Raw genomic sequence first — 16030 nt, forward strand, 5'->3', positions numbered from 1 at the left:
TGATAGGATCCTTAATCACCACTCTGCTGCTTTTGATTGAGGATATAGCACCTATCCTATAGTGTGGTTAAGCTTCACTATGATGATGATATACTAGAGCTAACTAGATCATTATCGTTGTGCAATTCAGCATAAAGTCTAATTTTGTGGTTGTTATAACCAATACGTTTTTTTTATATGTTTCAATACTTTTTTCTATTTTCCAAGCCTTTTATTCAAAATCCTGAATTTTCAAATGCTAATGACCTCTCATATCCACTAAATTCTTTTAAACTGATTACTACACTTTAGTCTCGCATGTCAAGACAGGGTTAATGTCCAACAGTCCAAGTAAGATGTAAATAAATGTGTTATAGATACTCACATCAAATGCGTTCAAAGCAAGGAAATCACCCATTACATTGCGCACTAGAATGAGTAAACAAACAGGGCCTCTCATGGTACCATATGCCCAAAATGGTTGATTAATGCTCATCATTGATTAAAATAAATGGCCGAAAGAACACCTCATAAATAAATAATAGAACCAAGAATTCTTTCTTGGACTTGCTTTTGTCCGTAGTACATGTTAATCGTGGATTTCCAGTCCAATGGAAGCCTGCACTCTGTATTTGGCTTATTCAAGAATGATGGGCGATATCCTCCCAAATAAGTATTTACAAGTCATTTACTTTACTGCTACCTTCACAGCCTTTTCAGCTGCATCATCCAGATCTTCAGCTGTAATAAGTTGTATTCCACTTTCCTGCACATATTCTCAGTCAAACAATTTGATCATTCAACAGAATGAATTAAAATCGAATAGTCATTATTTCTTAAATGATACAAATGAAGTATCTGGGAGTACAGGGAGGTTATGTGGACATCCATTACCTTAAGAATGCCCTTTCCCAAATCAACATTTGTCCCTTCCAAACGGACCACAACAGGTACCTTTAGTTGAACCTGTGAAAAGACGATCCTAGTTTTCAGTACCAGGTTAAGGTAAGCTAGTCAAAGACATCATTAATAGGTAAACATAATTATAATAAATTAGAACAAGTGAACACTGTATAAAGGAAAGGTAAAAAAGCGATCAAACCATGTAAACTGTACACCAGAGAATCATTCAATAATAAAAAAATAACATAACAATGTAACGGTTATTTAGATTGCCCATTCTCTGATCAGGCAAGATCAAACAGCGTAGTACTTTAGTTAATAAGGTAATTTAACCCATGGACAACTGTTTGAATGGCACAACCTGCTGAACATTAAATCCAGCCTCGATTATGTGAGTTTACTGCATGCACCCTATCATATTATTGTAACATGTTCAAGCATTTATTATTAATTTGTACTACTGGTCAGATGAAGCGAGTGGTCAAACATAAGCCCACAATATGAAAACTAAGTGATAAAATTGCATTCTTTAGATCAAACTACATAAAAGGAAGAAAAAAACAAAGTACAGGAAGTGAATCTTATAACCTGTAGTAGGCTGCCCTGAACGATCTTAAGAGAGGTTTGCTTCTTTTTTTTGTCTTTGTTTGCTTCACACTGCTGTTTAGTTGACCCTGGTGTGTCTAAGTGTTTGAGAGAGCATTTTAATTCTATACATTTTACACATTCAAAGCGAACAAATTTAAAATAATTGCATCAACCGAAAATTCTTATACATTCACTGCTGCAACTTCTCAGTATACATTACTACCAGCAACAAAGTATTCAATGGAAACATGGTATTCACAACTTGAATTAGAACCAATGCACAAAATTGTAACTACCAAATCATTAGAACCTGGTAATGAGCCTGTGACTGGTTCGATCTTCAATAACAGCATTAATACCATTTATCAGCAGCGAACAGGGAGAGAACACTATTTTATTCAGACTGGGCTCAGCTTGTGTTAGTTCAATATGCTAAACTCATTCCCAAAGTCGACCTCTCCAGCTGGTCAGTCTGCAGCGCTAAAGGTAACACGCCCATCACATAATATTCACTCCCAGCAAAGGTACGCACTCAGCACCAAATATGAATCCCAGGTGAATGAATCGTGCCCAGCAGCAATAATATCGTCCAAGGATAAGAATCGAACTCAGTAACTCCTGCGGCTGCAAAATCGCTTCATGTAACACGCCCAGCAGAGGTATGTTGCCGTCCCAAGTAAAATTGTGCCCAGCTACTGCAGTTACGTCTTCCAAGCCCTGGCTGGAGTTCGTGTTATTGTCTCCAACTGGCGGGTATCTATAAAATTCTTCTGATAAACACTGCCCTTAATACGTCCAACCATCCAGATTAGAAAATTAAACCCTGCGATTTTCTCAACTGTGCCTCACAGTCCATTCTGAGAATACAAAAACCACATATAATTCAATGCAAATTTGTTTTTGAAAGTTTCTCAGACCTGGTCTTTCACAGGCATAAGAAATGTCACACTTGAGGGTTCACGTCCCCAAATGCCAGATAAGACTCCTGAACTTCTTCAGAAATCACCAATTTCCCAAATGACCCAATTTCCAAGATACCCAGCCAGCATTAAAAGCTCTTATTTATAACTCCATTTGGGCACAATTACCAATGCATCATAAATGTGGGATAAAAGAACGTAGTAATAAAATATTAATATCCCTTGTCTCCCAAATAAAAGGGAACTTTTAATTTTTCCCCTAAAACATTAGTCCGAGCATTAACTAATCACTAAAGTTAAATATTTAAATCTAACTTTAGGAAAGCAATCCTGATGAAAAATTAAATGCACCAAAATACTGACATCTAAAATTGCTTCAAATATTACCAATCACTAAACCACAACTAACTTACTATAAATAGTAAATATCTGGTAACCCAGTCAAAACACCTCCGATTGGCCTGAACCTGAAATCGCCTAGGCCAAATCCTTCACTGATCACTGTAAAGTCCTGTTTAGCCCTCGAGACCATGGCAAGATGGGCTAACGACAGATTACCTCGTGACTGCTAAAAAGGGGACATGACATAACCACCCCTGTTCTGTCCCAATTTTTATCTTTTCACAAATTCTACTATTAAGACATTCTGTCAAACAGTTTACTTGCTTCAATGTAAAATGGTTCAGCCTTGCAGATGATAGATATCACTTGATTTATTAATAAAGGGCAAGGGCAGACATTTAACATAATGCAACAAGAGGAAGCATAACAGAAATTAAAGTTACTTTTGTCAAGTTAAAATAAGCTCTTTCTTTATTAAAATCTCAGACCACAACTAGTTTCAGAAATAACAACTCCTGACCTCAATGCTTACAGCATTTATTACAGATGAGCTGATTATGCATGAGTTGATAAAGCTTCAGCAGATGCTAAGAATATTGCTGTCATTACAACACTTCAAGGACTGTCATTAACTGCTGGTAACAGCTCCAAGACACCACGTAACCCTCTGCAGTCTCAATCTCCAGCCCAGCCGATGTAACAGTAACTAAACACAGCAAACAAGGATCGGCCTGCAGTAACAACAGCCCCAAGAAAGGTGATACGGTCTCTAAATCAGATAAAACAGCCAGCCAAGGTAACACGCACAGCAAAGGAGAAATACGGCCCAACAAAGAAGTGAGACAGCCCAGCAAAGAAAGTTATATGGCCCAGCAAAGAAAGTAATACAGCCCAGCAATAGATGTGTTTACAGCCTCCACTCCTTCAATGCTTCAAATCGAACCTCTTGGGCTATATGCATATGCCGATAATGAACCAACCAAACTGAAGCACAATGTGAACTCTGAAATAAATCCACCATTAGATGGAATTGGGTTTTTGTTAGTGTTCCATGGGGACGCATCCCCCCCTTTTTGGCCACGTCTCCCAAGAGGAAACATCTCCGAGACGGGGGGACGGGGACGCGACGTCCCCCGCCGTCCCGCCACCGCCACCCAATGGCCACCGAGATGCCAAGTCGTCTCCACGTCTCCCAAGGAGATGTGTTGATGTGGAGACGTCTGGGCGTCTCCCCGTCACTCCAGACGTCTCCCGTCACCCCATGTCAAAAGCAATTAAAAAAGGCAATTTTAAATAAAAATGTGACTTTTTGGGGGGTTAAGGGGTAACCCTAATTGAACGTGGGCCCCACCCTTTCCCCAAAACAACACAAAACCATGTTTTTTTTAGATTTCACTCTCATTTTGGAAAACTGATTTTTTTCCAGCAAGCTAAAGAGGAGGAAAAACTTGAAGAAGACTGATTGAAGGGGTGAGAAAAGTGATTGCAAGCGTGATAGGAGCTAGAAGAAGCAAGAAGAGGAAGAAGCATTTTGGAGAGATTTTTCAAGCACAAAGTAGGGTTTTTCAACTTTTTCTTGTTTTTTTTTGGGGGTTTTAACTTTTATTTTCTGATTTTCATTGTTCTATGTAGAGTTCCGTGACTCGCGGCAAGTCACGCGAGTCAGCGGGCCGGGTGACCCCTGCCGGGTCACGGTGAACCTGACCCGGGCTCAGACGGGTCAGGGAGCGTGACTCGCCTGAATCGCCGAGTCAGGCGAGTCACTCCCTGACTCGTTGAGTCCGAGGGTCATGACTCGGCTGGGCGATGCATTTTGAGCAGTCATTTGTCATATTTGGATAAGAATTCAATTTTCTAAGCTGAACTCCCTACTCCAAGAAGGCTGTACATCTTGCCTTGGCACATGGGAGTTATAACAGGTCTGAAATCTGCTATTTGGTGGCTTATTGACATCAATCTTGGGTGCCTAATACTGCTGGTTAAGGTTCTATCATTGCTGGAGCAGATTTATATGAGTTTGGAGACTTGGAGGACCTTCATACCAATTGCCCTTATCATTTGAATGCCTAGCAGTGGTGTTTGAAACATTTCTGAGCAATCCGTTCATGTATTTGAAGACTATTCCAGGTCTGATTATGTTTTAAATCTGATTTATAATGCTACGTAAGAGTGTGATAAAGACATGGATTTTATATACATTGGACAACATTTATAACTCTATATCTCTATGTTTTCTAATTCCTTCAGCTACAATTTACATTTCTACACATGTGATGGATGTATGTTTATGTATGTGATCAAATTAGCTTCTATTTGATGATGTTATAGTGTCTTTAAGCTTAATTCAATAATGGGTGTATGAAACAAGTTTTAAATCGTTAAAAATCTCTAAAGTTCAAGGGTTTTCTTATTTTGCCGAGTCACGAGTCAAGTCAGCCTTGCCGAGTCAGAGCCAAGTCCGAGTCTAGGAACTTTGGTTCTATGTCATTTTTGGATATTTTTCCCTCAAGATTCAACATCAAATCTCATTTTGAGATGAATAGAAAAAAAAAATATTGTTAAACTAGGCTGATTTTATTTTTATTTTTATTTTGTGAAATGCAATGTCAATTTCACAATGAGCTCCCAAGGCATGAGTGAAGATGACATGGAAATCCATTCTCATAGTGAGAATGATTCAGAATATGAACCTGAAAATGAGGGGGGTGACCATGGGGCTGATCCTGGAGCCCAATCTAGTTCTATGGCGAGTGCACCAGCTAGTACAGGTTGTCTTTCAAAGTTGTTGGCATCGTATGCTAGGGGTCATTTTAATCCTAAGTCTCCTCTAAAACAGTTTGCTTCACGAATATCAATACAATGCACATCACATTCAAGTGGGGGAACAAGGAAGTGGAAGTGCAACATTTGTGACACTGAATGGTTCGGTAGCATTAGTAGGGTGAATGCACATTTTCTGTTTTGGAGAGGAAAAGGCGTGAAACATTGTAAGTTTTTGGAGGAAGCTAAAAATATACAGTACAGAATTGAGTTTAACAGGCTTTGGGGGGTTCTAGATGACACAAATATTTCAATGCCTACTACTTTGTCTGCTAGGGCAGCACTTCAGGGCAACCAGAATCTGCCACATACTTCTCATGCTTCGCAAACGAGAGGAATGATGTTTGGATCTCCATCCACTTCCACTACTACTACCGCCAGGGCTGGGAAACGTAGGTTGCAGACACCACAGAGCAACCCTATTGCTGATATGTTTAATGTGCAGCTAAGAGATGAGATAGATGAATCCATTGGCAAGTTCTTCTTTGCCAATGGCATTCCATTTCATGTTACACGGTCTCCTTATTATAGGGAGATGATGGCTATGGTGGCATCGAGGTGCAGCATAGTTATGGATGGGTGGACAGACATTAGCCATCGTCCACTCATCAACGTCATGGTCACATGTGCAGAGGGCCCATACTTCCTTAGAGCAGTTGATTGTATAGGGCATTGTAAAGATGCTGATTTCCAATTTCAAGTCCTCAGGGAGGCTATTGAGGAGGTTGGGCCACAAAATGTGGTCCAAGTAGTGACAGATGCAGCCCATGTGTGTAGAGCAGCAAGGAGACTCATTGAGGCAGCCTATAGACACATTTGGTGGACCCCATGTTGTGTGCATGCCATGAACAATGCACTCAAGGACATGGGGAAGATTGACTGGATTAGAGGAGTGGTCACCGATGCGAGAGATGTGCAGATGTTTATCTGCAACCACCACACTTCACATGCACTCTTCAGGACCTTCGCGAAGAAGGAGTTTTTGAAACCAGTTGATACTAGATATGCATCCTATTTCATTCTCTTGGAGAGAATGATTGAGCTGCAAGAGGCATTGCAACTCATAGTTATGACTAATGAGTGGAATAGGAGGGTTGAGGCCAAGACAGAGCAAGGGAGAAGGGTGAAGGAGATAGTGAAGAGTGATGTGTTTTGGACTGATGCGAAATACATTGACTCCATCATTTCTCCAGTATTTCAGGTGATCAGATATGGGGATGGGGATGGGGATGCACCTAACCTTGGAGAGGTGTATGAGTGCATTGACTCTATGCTTGACCAGATGAGGGTTGTTGTGTGAGTGAAGGACCCCTCTCTAACATTCTACAATGAGCAAATCCGGCCTATCATTCAACGTAGATGGGGCAAGTTGAACACTCCTTTGCATATGGTTGCCTTTGCCTTGAATCCTAAGTGGTACAAGGCTAGACCGGGTAGAGTGACACTGATTCAGGATGATGAGGTGAAGGCGGGTTTCTTTAGGTGCATACAGAAAATGTTTGATCCCAGAGATGCCGGCACAATTCGCACTGAGTGGGGAAGATTTGCCACTCTTAGAGGTTATTCAGATGTGGCAAAGATGCATATAGACACTATGGCACAGGAGGACCCACTTACGTGGTGGAATTGTCATGGCCTAAAATCTTTGACCACCACTCTAGCCATCCGTCTGCTATCCCAGGTTTCCAGTTCTTCAGCTGCTGAGAGGAACTGGTCTACATATAGCTTCATCCACTCTCTTAAGAGGAACAGACTTACCTCTAAGAGAGCAGAGAAGCTTGTGGTTGTACACAATGTTTTGCGTCTCATAGACCGCAAGACACTTGTGTACAAGGAGAGTCCAACGGCACGATGGGATGTAGAGCCAGAGGAGCCTTTACAGATTGATGAGGATGATCCTACCACTTCAGATGCAGGGCTAGTTGGTGTGAGCTTGAGGGACCTTGATCTTCAGGAGTCCAACAGTTCCAGCGAGGAGGAGTTCGCAAATGATTAGAGGCCTCCATTAGCTACATTTTGAGTTTTGTCATTTTGTCTTCGACTCTAGTCTCTTTTGTAATGCTATTGCTACACGTATTTGTATTTGGCTACTCATTGTAATGATGAATCATGTAATCATCTTTATTATTATAGACTTTGCAATGGCAACAGATATTCATATTTTCGTTTTCCTTTTTCGATATAATAGAAATCTCCAATTTGACAATTTCATTTGTCAAATTTTATTTAGCATTTAGCAATTACTAATCTTGGTATTTCCTATAGTTTCATTTGAAATCTAATTCTTATATTGTTATACTGTCATACATCTTTTCAAAACTAGTTTTTCAAGTACTATATGTATATGTATAACTATATGAGCACCACCACCCCGCCACCCCCTTACCGTCATCCCCCCATCCCCAACGCCCGTGGAACACTGGTTTTTGTCCAATCCAAAGAACCCAAGGGTTTCCATCCTAGACTGAAAGCTAGAAGCTCCCAAATTCTCCAAGAGAAAATTATAAACCAAGCATGCCAAATGAACTTCACTAGTTTGCTTTTATAACATTCTCAAGAGGCTCCACTCTCTTTACCAATCCATGTGGGATAAAACATTTCTTCGTAAATAAGCCTCACATAAGGACATCAAAGGGCCTCCTTTTAAACCAACATTGTGCAACTAGGCCAAGGGGTACAATTCACTTAAGTTGTTAAGTGACAATATAATAGAATTAAGTGACTAAAAATCAAAATATGTTTCTTTTAACACAATTAAACTTCACCCAATGTCCAAGAATGACATATTTCACTACTGGGAAAATAGAGGCCGACTCACTGCTAAAAAAAGACACTTACTACCCGCACAGGTAGGTGAGTTGACTTGTGCAGTGGGTTTGCTCCCCATCGGTCTCGGGTTCGACTCCCTCCCAGATTTAAGAGGGAGGATTGGTTGCAGGCTCCGGATTCTCCCCCCTAGGGAACTAGTCTCGCCTCAGTTCGCCCCTTCCTGACCCCAACTTGGCAATAAATTAAGCCCAAGGTAAGGCAGGTTGGGTTGTTGGACTGGATCATGGGGATACCCCTAGCGTATCAAAAAAAAATAGACACTTACTAAAAATAGAAACCATTAAAAATAGTGTCCAAACACCAAACTGGTCCAATCTGGGATGCACTAAAACTTACTATAAATAGTAAGTGCTAAAAATGGCCACTGCTAAAAATAGAAAGTCTTGGACAAGTTGTCTGAAATCACTCCAAAAGGTGTTGTTCATCTCCATTAATCCATCTGAACTCGCTGGTGCATTGGAAAAACCCCAAATGCCAACACCAACTGCACTACAAGAGAACCCTGAAAAAATGGGAACATTACAAAACCCCTAAGAGTCAGCTTGAGAATAGAATCAACCTCAAAATTGTTTATTGATGGATCCTCTCATGTAACAGCATCTCTATCAAAGGAAAGCTCAAAACCACAACAAACATTATAGTCCCAACCTAAATCTCAAGCTTCCCAACTCAAATATAGAGGTCACTTTTTAAAATTTTATGTTTTACTTCAAGCACTTTTTTAAACAGCATATTTCTATTGCTGAAAAACAGTCAGAAGTACAGGGCACCAGAATCTACCTAAGACTATGACCGTATTAAGCAGAGAATAGTTTCAAGATATTACAATAAGCATTGCTAAAATTCTGCTAAACAACGGTGAAGAAGAGTGCAGAAGTTCTCAAACTTTGTCTGCAGCTCATTGCATAACATCAAAACTAAAAACTTACAAAACCATATAATTTACTATCATATCTGTTGACTACCAGGCTGTCCTAGGAATTTAAAAACATAATATCATCAGCATCAACCAAGTTTGAAGAACACCCAGGGTTATTGAAGTACTTATATAAAATAGCCTTTCCTCAAAACTGAACATATTTGCAACTGATTACTGACCCAACTGCCACTTTTCTCTAGCATCCTTATTTCCAACTGAATGTTAATAAACTGAATATTCATTGAAACTCCTTTACACATCATATAGTATCAATCCTGACATAGAAACTGCGGCCATTGATTTCATTTCAATGCCTATTCGACCAACTGACATTGATCTCCATAGCAAGCTTTTCATCATTCAGAATCAAGTCCATAATTATTATGCTTACAATTATTTTATGGCACAGAGGAATTAGATTACTTGTCTGTTTTGCCTGCCAAAATTCCTTTTCCCCAAGGAGTACATTGCAACTGGCAATGACCATCCTCATGAGACCTGGATTCTCTGAGACACCAAATTGGCATTTCCATGGGCATCTACATGAGAGAGAACACCATTATGGTCTTCCAAGTGAAATAAACTGCATTCCTCTACTGCTGTTATAAATATATGGCTTTGAGACCCAGTATTGAGATCAGCTGGAAGCTGACCAAACCCGAATTTCAGATCCTGAAACAGAGAAGAATGCTTGGTAATAATCAAGTCAATCTCAAAGTCCTTGTGGAGGGAGTAATTATATGTTCAAAAATTAGGCATTATATATTTTCTTTCAACCATGCATTCTGGAGGCATAATATTTAGCACCCATATTGCATATTTAATCATGTAGGTAATATTCACATACAAGTTGCATCATCTAAGTTTTGCTGTCACTTCCACTACTGTGACAAACTTCATTATATGGTACGATCATGCCGGTAAACAGAAACTAAGAAGGGCCAGAAGAAGTGGATCACACCTAGGTGCACATCTTGATGGATGTAGCCACGTAAAAATTTTACAAGAAACTACTAGGAGCACTCCTCTTGACTCTTTGCCATTCAAAAGCATTCTCCTTTCAAATGTGCTCTTCTCAACTCTATGCCACTTTTAACACTTCGCCAAGTTTCATCTCCTCTATACCCTAGGTGCAACTTGGACTGATCTTTGCTACCTAGGAGAACTCCATGCTATCCTTTGGCATAGAAAACTGCCCTGAAGCATGTGCTGCAAGAACCTTTGCCATTAAAATTCATCTTCCTTTAGACTGAATTACAATTAGAAAAATGCTAGACCTTGAATCACGACTTCCTTTTACTCGTTCTCATACATGAATTTGACAACATATCAGCACAACTTTAAAACTGATGACCTTGTTAATTTTAGTGATCAGATTAACATAAAACATAGATAGAGACAAAATACACACATAACACACATACCCTGGGAAAACCTCCCTCTTGGAGAAAAAACCCAGCAACAATGTTCAGATCTTATTTATTAATATCAGCAATTGATCAAATACAATTCACCCTCCTAGGGCAAAGGCAAGACTGACTTATCTGACTTGTAACTTTTGATCTGAACTTGGAATATCATTCAATCACCAGTAGGGCAGATTCTAGGGTAGATTCGGCAGATGACATACACTTAGAACTTGATACTATGAGCAGAGATGATGTTAGCTGAGACTCAGATGAAGATCGCAGGCCTCCAAGGTGTGATCGTTGGTCTCTAATGTGTATTCGCTGATGTCCAAAACAAGTTCGCTGATGCCTAAGGCAAGTTCGCTAATATTGCAGAGATATTCGCTGATGAAGAGATTATTGCTTGAGTGATTGTGACGAGGCATCACTATATCTTGTATTTATACATAGTTAAATTGCCTTATAGGCTAGGTCGGCTAAATACACTTGCCGCCAAAAATACAAATAATGATTTATTTATTACAAGTTATATGTTGTTTGTTCAACCGCCCAATTTGGGTCCTGCCCTAAAACAAGTTACACATTGCTTATACACCCAAATAGGGCCAGCCCCATATGATTTACAAGTTACAAATGGGTCCAGCTTATACGCCGAATTTCTAAGGCCAATGGCCAATTAGAAATTCACGGGCTAGGTCGGCCCAATCAAGGGATGCCACCTAGCTATATTTCAACAGACCTTAGTCAAGGCAAGGACAAACATCAAAGTCACAATCATAACGCCCAGCCTTTATATGTGTTAAATTAACAAATGAACCTAGAGAAATGCAAAACAGGACTTCAGCCTGAAAAGTTTTGTAGGGTACAACATTTAGCAGAACTTGTAAACCACAGTCTTAAAGAAATGGCGAATTGCAGATCCAAGCCAGCAATATGGACCCTTAATCTTGGGTCAAAGCCTTTGCTTGGGAAATTACATTCAGAAATGGATTTCACACAAAGTACTCGATCATATTACTCCAAAAGAAGCATGGAGCAAACATGTCTGATATCAGTTTTCGTATTTTTAGTTCTGATGCATTGACTAACATTCCCCATGAAGAACACAAAGCTACGTAGCCCAAAAGTTTATATTGCATAGTTGTTGGCTACAGTGAAGATGTAAAAGGTTATTTTATTCTTGCACCCACAATGTGATAATCAAAGGGGATGTTCATTTTAAAGGACATTCCAGATATATGTGCTTGCCTCTTCAACTTTGAATTCTTTTTCCTGCTCAAAATTTTGCTACTCCCCAAATTCTTCAAATACTGAAGAGGACACTCCCACTTGGCCTCTCGCTCCTTCAACTTGGCAACATACACCATCTTCATCTTCTACTCCTACAACTCAGCCTATTCCAAAATGGGTCAAAACTGCTCATGTTGATGCAGGTTTTCTGGTAGGTGGTCCTGCTGATTCACAAAAGATTCACAATTAGAATCAGTTGGACCAAATCAATCATTCTGAAGATAATTCTGCTTTTCATACCAAATTCTCAGAGGTTTCTTACACAAAAACATATGATGAAGCAAAAGGACACCTAAAGTAGAACACTGCTACAGAAAAAGAAAAGCATTGTTTGATCAAGGATCAAATCTTGGGATCTTGTCCCTCTTCCCAAGGGAAAAAACTTGTTTGCTGTAAGTGGATCTACAAGAACAAATACTTAGAAAATGGAAGCACTGAAAAACACAAAGCATGTCTTGTGGCCAATGGGGTTTCAAGTTGAGTGTATTGATTAGTGAAATTGTTACACCTATCACCAAGATAAAATGTGTAAAGACTAGTTCTTCCTCTTGCTGCATCATTTTGGAACTGGTGATCTTTATCAAATGGATATGATGAGTGCATTCGTCAAAGGTGATTTGGTGCATGAAATTTACATAGAGCAACCACAAGGTTGTATTGACTCCTCAAACTCTTCATTGGTTTGAAAACTCAAGAAGTCGCTTCATGGTCCCAAACAAGCTCCATGAGCTTCATATGAGAAAAGGGGTATCTTCTTGATATTCAATTTTCTGCATCATTTTCAAATCACGGATTTAGTCTGTTAAACTATTTTCTTGGCCTTTCTGTCTCTCAAGCAGACACTAAAATTTTCTTTCTCAGTCCAAGTATGTGATCTATTCCAAAGGTTGACCCAGCCCCGTTTCACAACAATTGGATAGGAGCCTTTCTTACTTGACTCACAGCAAGCGTAACCTTACTTTTGTTGTCAACGTCATTTCTCAGTTTATGCAAGAACCTCATGAGTCACCAGAAAGCTGTGTGAAGGATACTTCACTACCTCTTGAGGCAGTCATCAATTTGGCACTGAATAAAGCAGGGTGACTCCTATTTTGGTGGGCTTCAAAAATTCTGACTGGACAGGTGACATCAAAGACTGAAAATCTACATCCAGTTATACTTCTCTTCATGGTTCAAGTCCCATCACTTGGTCAAATAAGAAGCAGATTGGCATTGCCCTTTCTTCCACAGAAGCAGAGTATAGAACCACAGTCAATGCTTCTAAAGAAGTTCACCAGTTTCAACAAAAGCCCACTGAGTTTGGTCTCCCAAGGGATGAGATGACCATCATTTTCTATGACAATCAAAATGGTCTTTAGATTGCACACCATCCAATTCAAGAACAGAATACCAAATACATTGAGGTCCAAATGCACTTCATCTGGAAACCCCATGATAACGTCATTCACTTGCTCCTTTTGTCAAATGTAGGATAGTCTTGCAGATATCTTCACCAACTGCTTACCATCTACAATCTTTTGTCATCTTTATTTACTCTTGGATAACAGTTACAAAAGTCACCATTAAGGGAGGATATCATATAATTCCTCTTTTCCTTCTCTCATTCTCTAGCAGTTAAGCTAAAGAGGAAATGATATAATATGTTTAAAATACTAGTTTTTATTATTTACAATTATAATCTATGAAATAATTATTAATAATAATTATATTGTTATAAATGCATATTGCTTTGAAAGGTTACACAAGTATGGGAGAGAGCTATTTGCTAGGCCATTTCACTTTCCGTGAATCTTCTACTCACTGCTCTATAACTGTATTTGGAGTCGAAGTGGAGAAAGCTTGAGAAATTCAATTGATATAGCTTCTCCAGAACAATAACATAGTCTATTAATTGGATCATGGTTTACAGTCATTTGCAGCTATCCATTTTATGTAAAAAGAGTTAAAAGCTCTTAAGAGGACAAACTACAAGCTTAAGAGTGGGAGAATCTACTAACACATCCGACATGTAACTAGACATTCTTTTTGGTTGAATTGATATCCCGGATGATGTTTTTGACAGCTTTCTCTAACCCATAACTACTTATCTAAACATTGCCATAAAACAGATTCACTACTACCAATGCTACTACTTATTATTCTACTTGTGAAATATCTGTGCATGAGAAATTGATATCCATTGGTGAAGAAAGGCACATCACATTGGGCGAGGTAACATAGAGGATCACGTACTCTTAACAGAAGAAGAATCATCAATTTGTCAATTATTCAATCCAGTAGCTATAAACACTACAATCTTCCCCATGGCCACAGGCCACAATCTAAGCCCTAAACACCTGTACAATGCATTGCCAAATACAATGGCATCTCCATTTTCACTTTCATTAGTAATCCACCTACAACTGCAAGTTGTGCTGTGAGTCTGTCATCTGCCAGTTGTTATTATTGTTCATTCCAGTACAGTGCTTCTGCCCTTCAATCCCTACCTTAGCTTGCACATACCATGAATATCTTGCAATGGCTTTCAATCTCAGATAGTTCCCTCATTTTTCTACTCCAAGGCTTTCATAGGTCTTTGTTAAACCTGGTTTTGTGCAATGTGATTTAGAAAATCTGGAAAGAGCGCATCGGACAACCCCCTGCTTCACAGTAACACAGGTGCCAAGCATGTTAGCCTCATGCACCATTCTCTGTTTTGTTAGTGTGTTTTTATAAATGTTTCTAATAGTTCTGCTACCCTGTGGACTCCCAAGTCTCGAGCTTGGATTCAGCAAATCTGAAATGTGGGCACAAGGCCTCATCATGGTGACTTCAGATGTAGCCTCTCAACTTAGGAGACGTCCTCAGCAGTTACCATAAGTAAAACATTGTTTTGCAGTCTCATAAAATCATAAAAATTATAATTTTTTGCAGAAATTTTGTGAATAATCTATTTTGCATACCAGTATGGTTCAAAGAGGCTAGCAGTCAAATACATGTTAAAGAGAAAAAACCTAAACTATAGTTAGGCCTCGTATGATTGATTGAAAAAGCTGAAAATGATTTCAACCTATGATACAGGGTAGGCCTGTACCCAGGAATATACCTGTCCCAAATGGGTCCAGATACAGATCTCAGCCCTAATACATCTGAAACATGCTTATGGATACCCTCAATGGCTTGGGCATTACCAACATGCACCCTGGCAATGAATGTAAGAACATATAAACATATTTATTTATTTATGAAGTAAATGTCAGAAAAACAACCACCCTTAAAAGATGGGCTCTGGCAACTCTTCATGTGTTCCATCCCTTGAAAGAAATTGTCCCATGCATTCATCATCCACTTTGATGTGATGCAATGTTGCATTGGGTTGCCTGTTATGTTTCCAATCTAGTAAATTAGAATATAATCAGAAAAATAACATTCCAGTATTGGTATACATTAGTTTACTTTCTGCCATACCAATTAACAAGTTTCCACATACATACGACTTCACGATACATAGTCCATTGTCAGTTACCAAAAAGCCTAAAAATTATCTCTCTTTTTGTTTCAGCTATGGTGAAGTTATAGGCTGAAATGCAATTTATGATCAGCCATTGACTTCTGGAATAAGGAAAACCATGTACAAGTATCTAAAGTTAAAAATTAGAAAGAAATCCAAACATGGTAGGCAGTCATTTGGTTTGCTTATGGTATTCAAATGGACTAGGATGGAGAATCCTATTATTTAAACTGCTTTTGTAATATTGCACTTATTCTGCCAAAAACTCAAGGCCTTGGTGATCTTGAAGAGTATAGAATGGCATATATTTTTGAATATTTATAGTCTTAGAGCCCTTATCATATAAATTCTGGGCTCACTAAATCCAGATAATTCTAAATGGTCAATAAAGCTTATGTGCTTCCAGAAATTGAGAGATATCAGCATCCTAGACTCTCTAATTACTGCTGTATGGAGGCTTTATGTGATTGTTATTGGGCAATTTTGTACTTCTCATAGTCTCTCAACTTTGCGAGGAGAATCATTGGGGTCAAGCAAGGCT

At 39.1% G+C, this 16030-nt stretch overlaps 1 protein-coding gene across 1 annotated transcript in view; it reads right to left on the bottom strand.

Annotated features, from left to right (window-relative positions):
• Positions 1–331: 331 nt before the first annotated feature.
• Positions 332–16030, bottom strand: part of LOC131035867 (succinate--CoA ligase [ADP-forming] subunit beta, mitochondrial) — a 111902-nt gene continuing 96203 nt past the window's right edge. The window contains exons 11-12 of the mRNA XM_057967616.2: positions 874–945; positions 332–745 (exon numbers count right to left, since the gene is read on the bottom strand). Coding sequence (XP_057823599.2) covers positions 668–745; positions 874–945 — 150 coding nt within the window. The 3' untranslated portion in view covers positions 332–667. The remainder of the gene's footprint in view (positions 746–873; positions 946–16030) is intronic.

Source organism: Cryptomeria japonica, chromosome 8 (assembly GCF_030272615.1).
Source record: "Cryptomeria japonica chromosome 8, Sugi_1.0, whole genome shotgun sequence".
In the NCBI taxonomy this organism is placed as follows: Eukaryota; Viridiplantae; Streptophyta; class Pinopsida; order Cupressales; family Cupressaceae; genus Cryptomeria; species Cryptomeria japonica.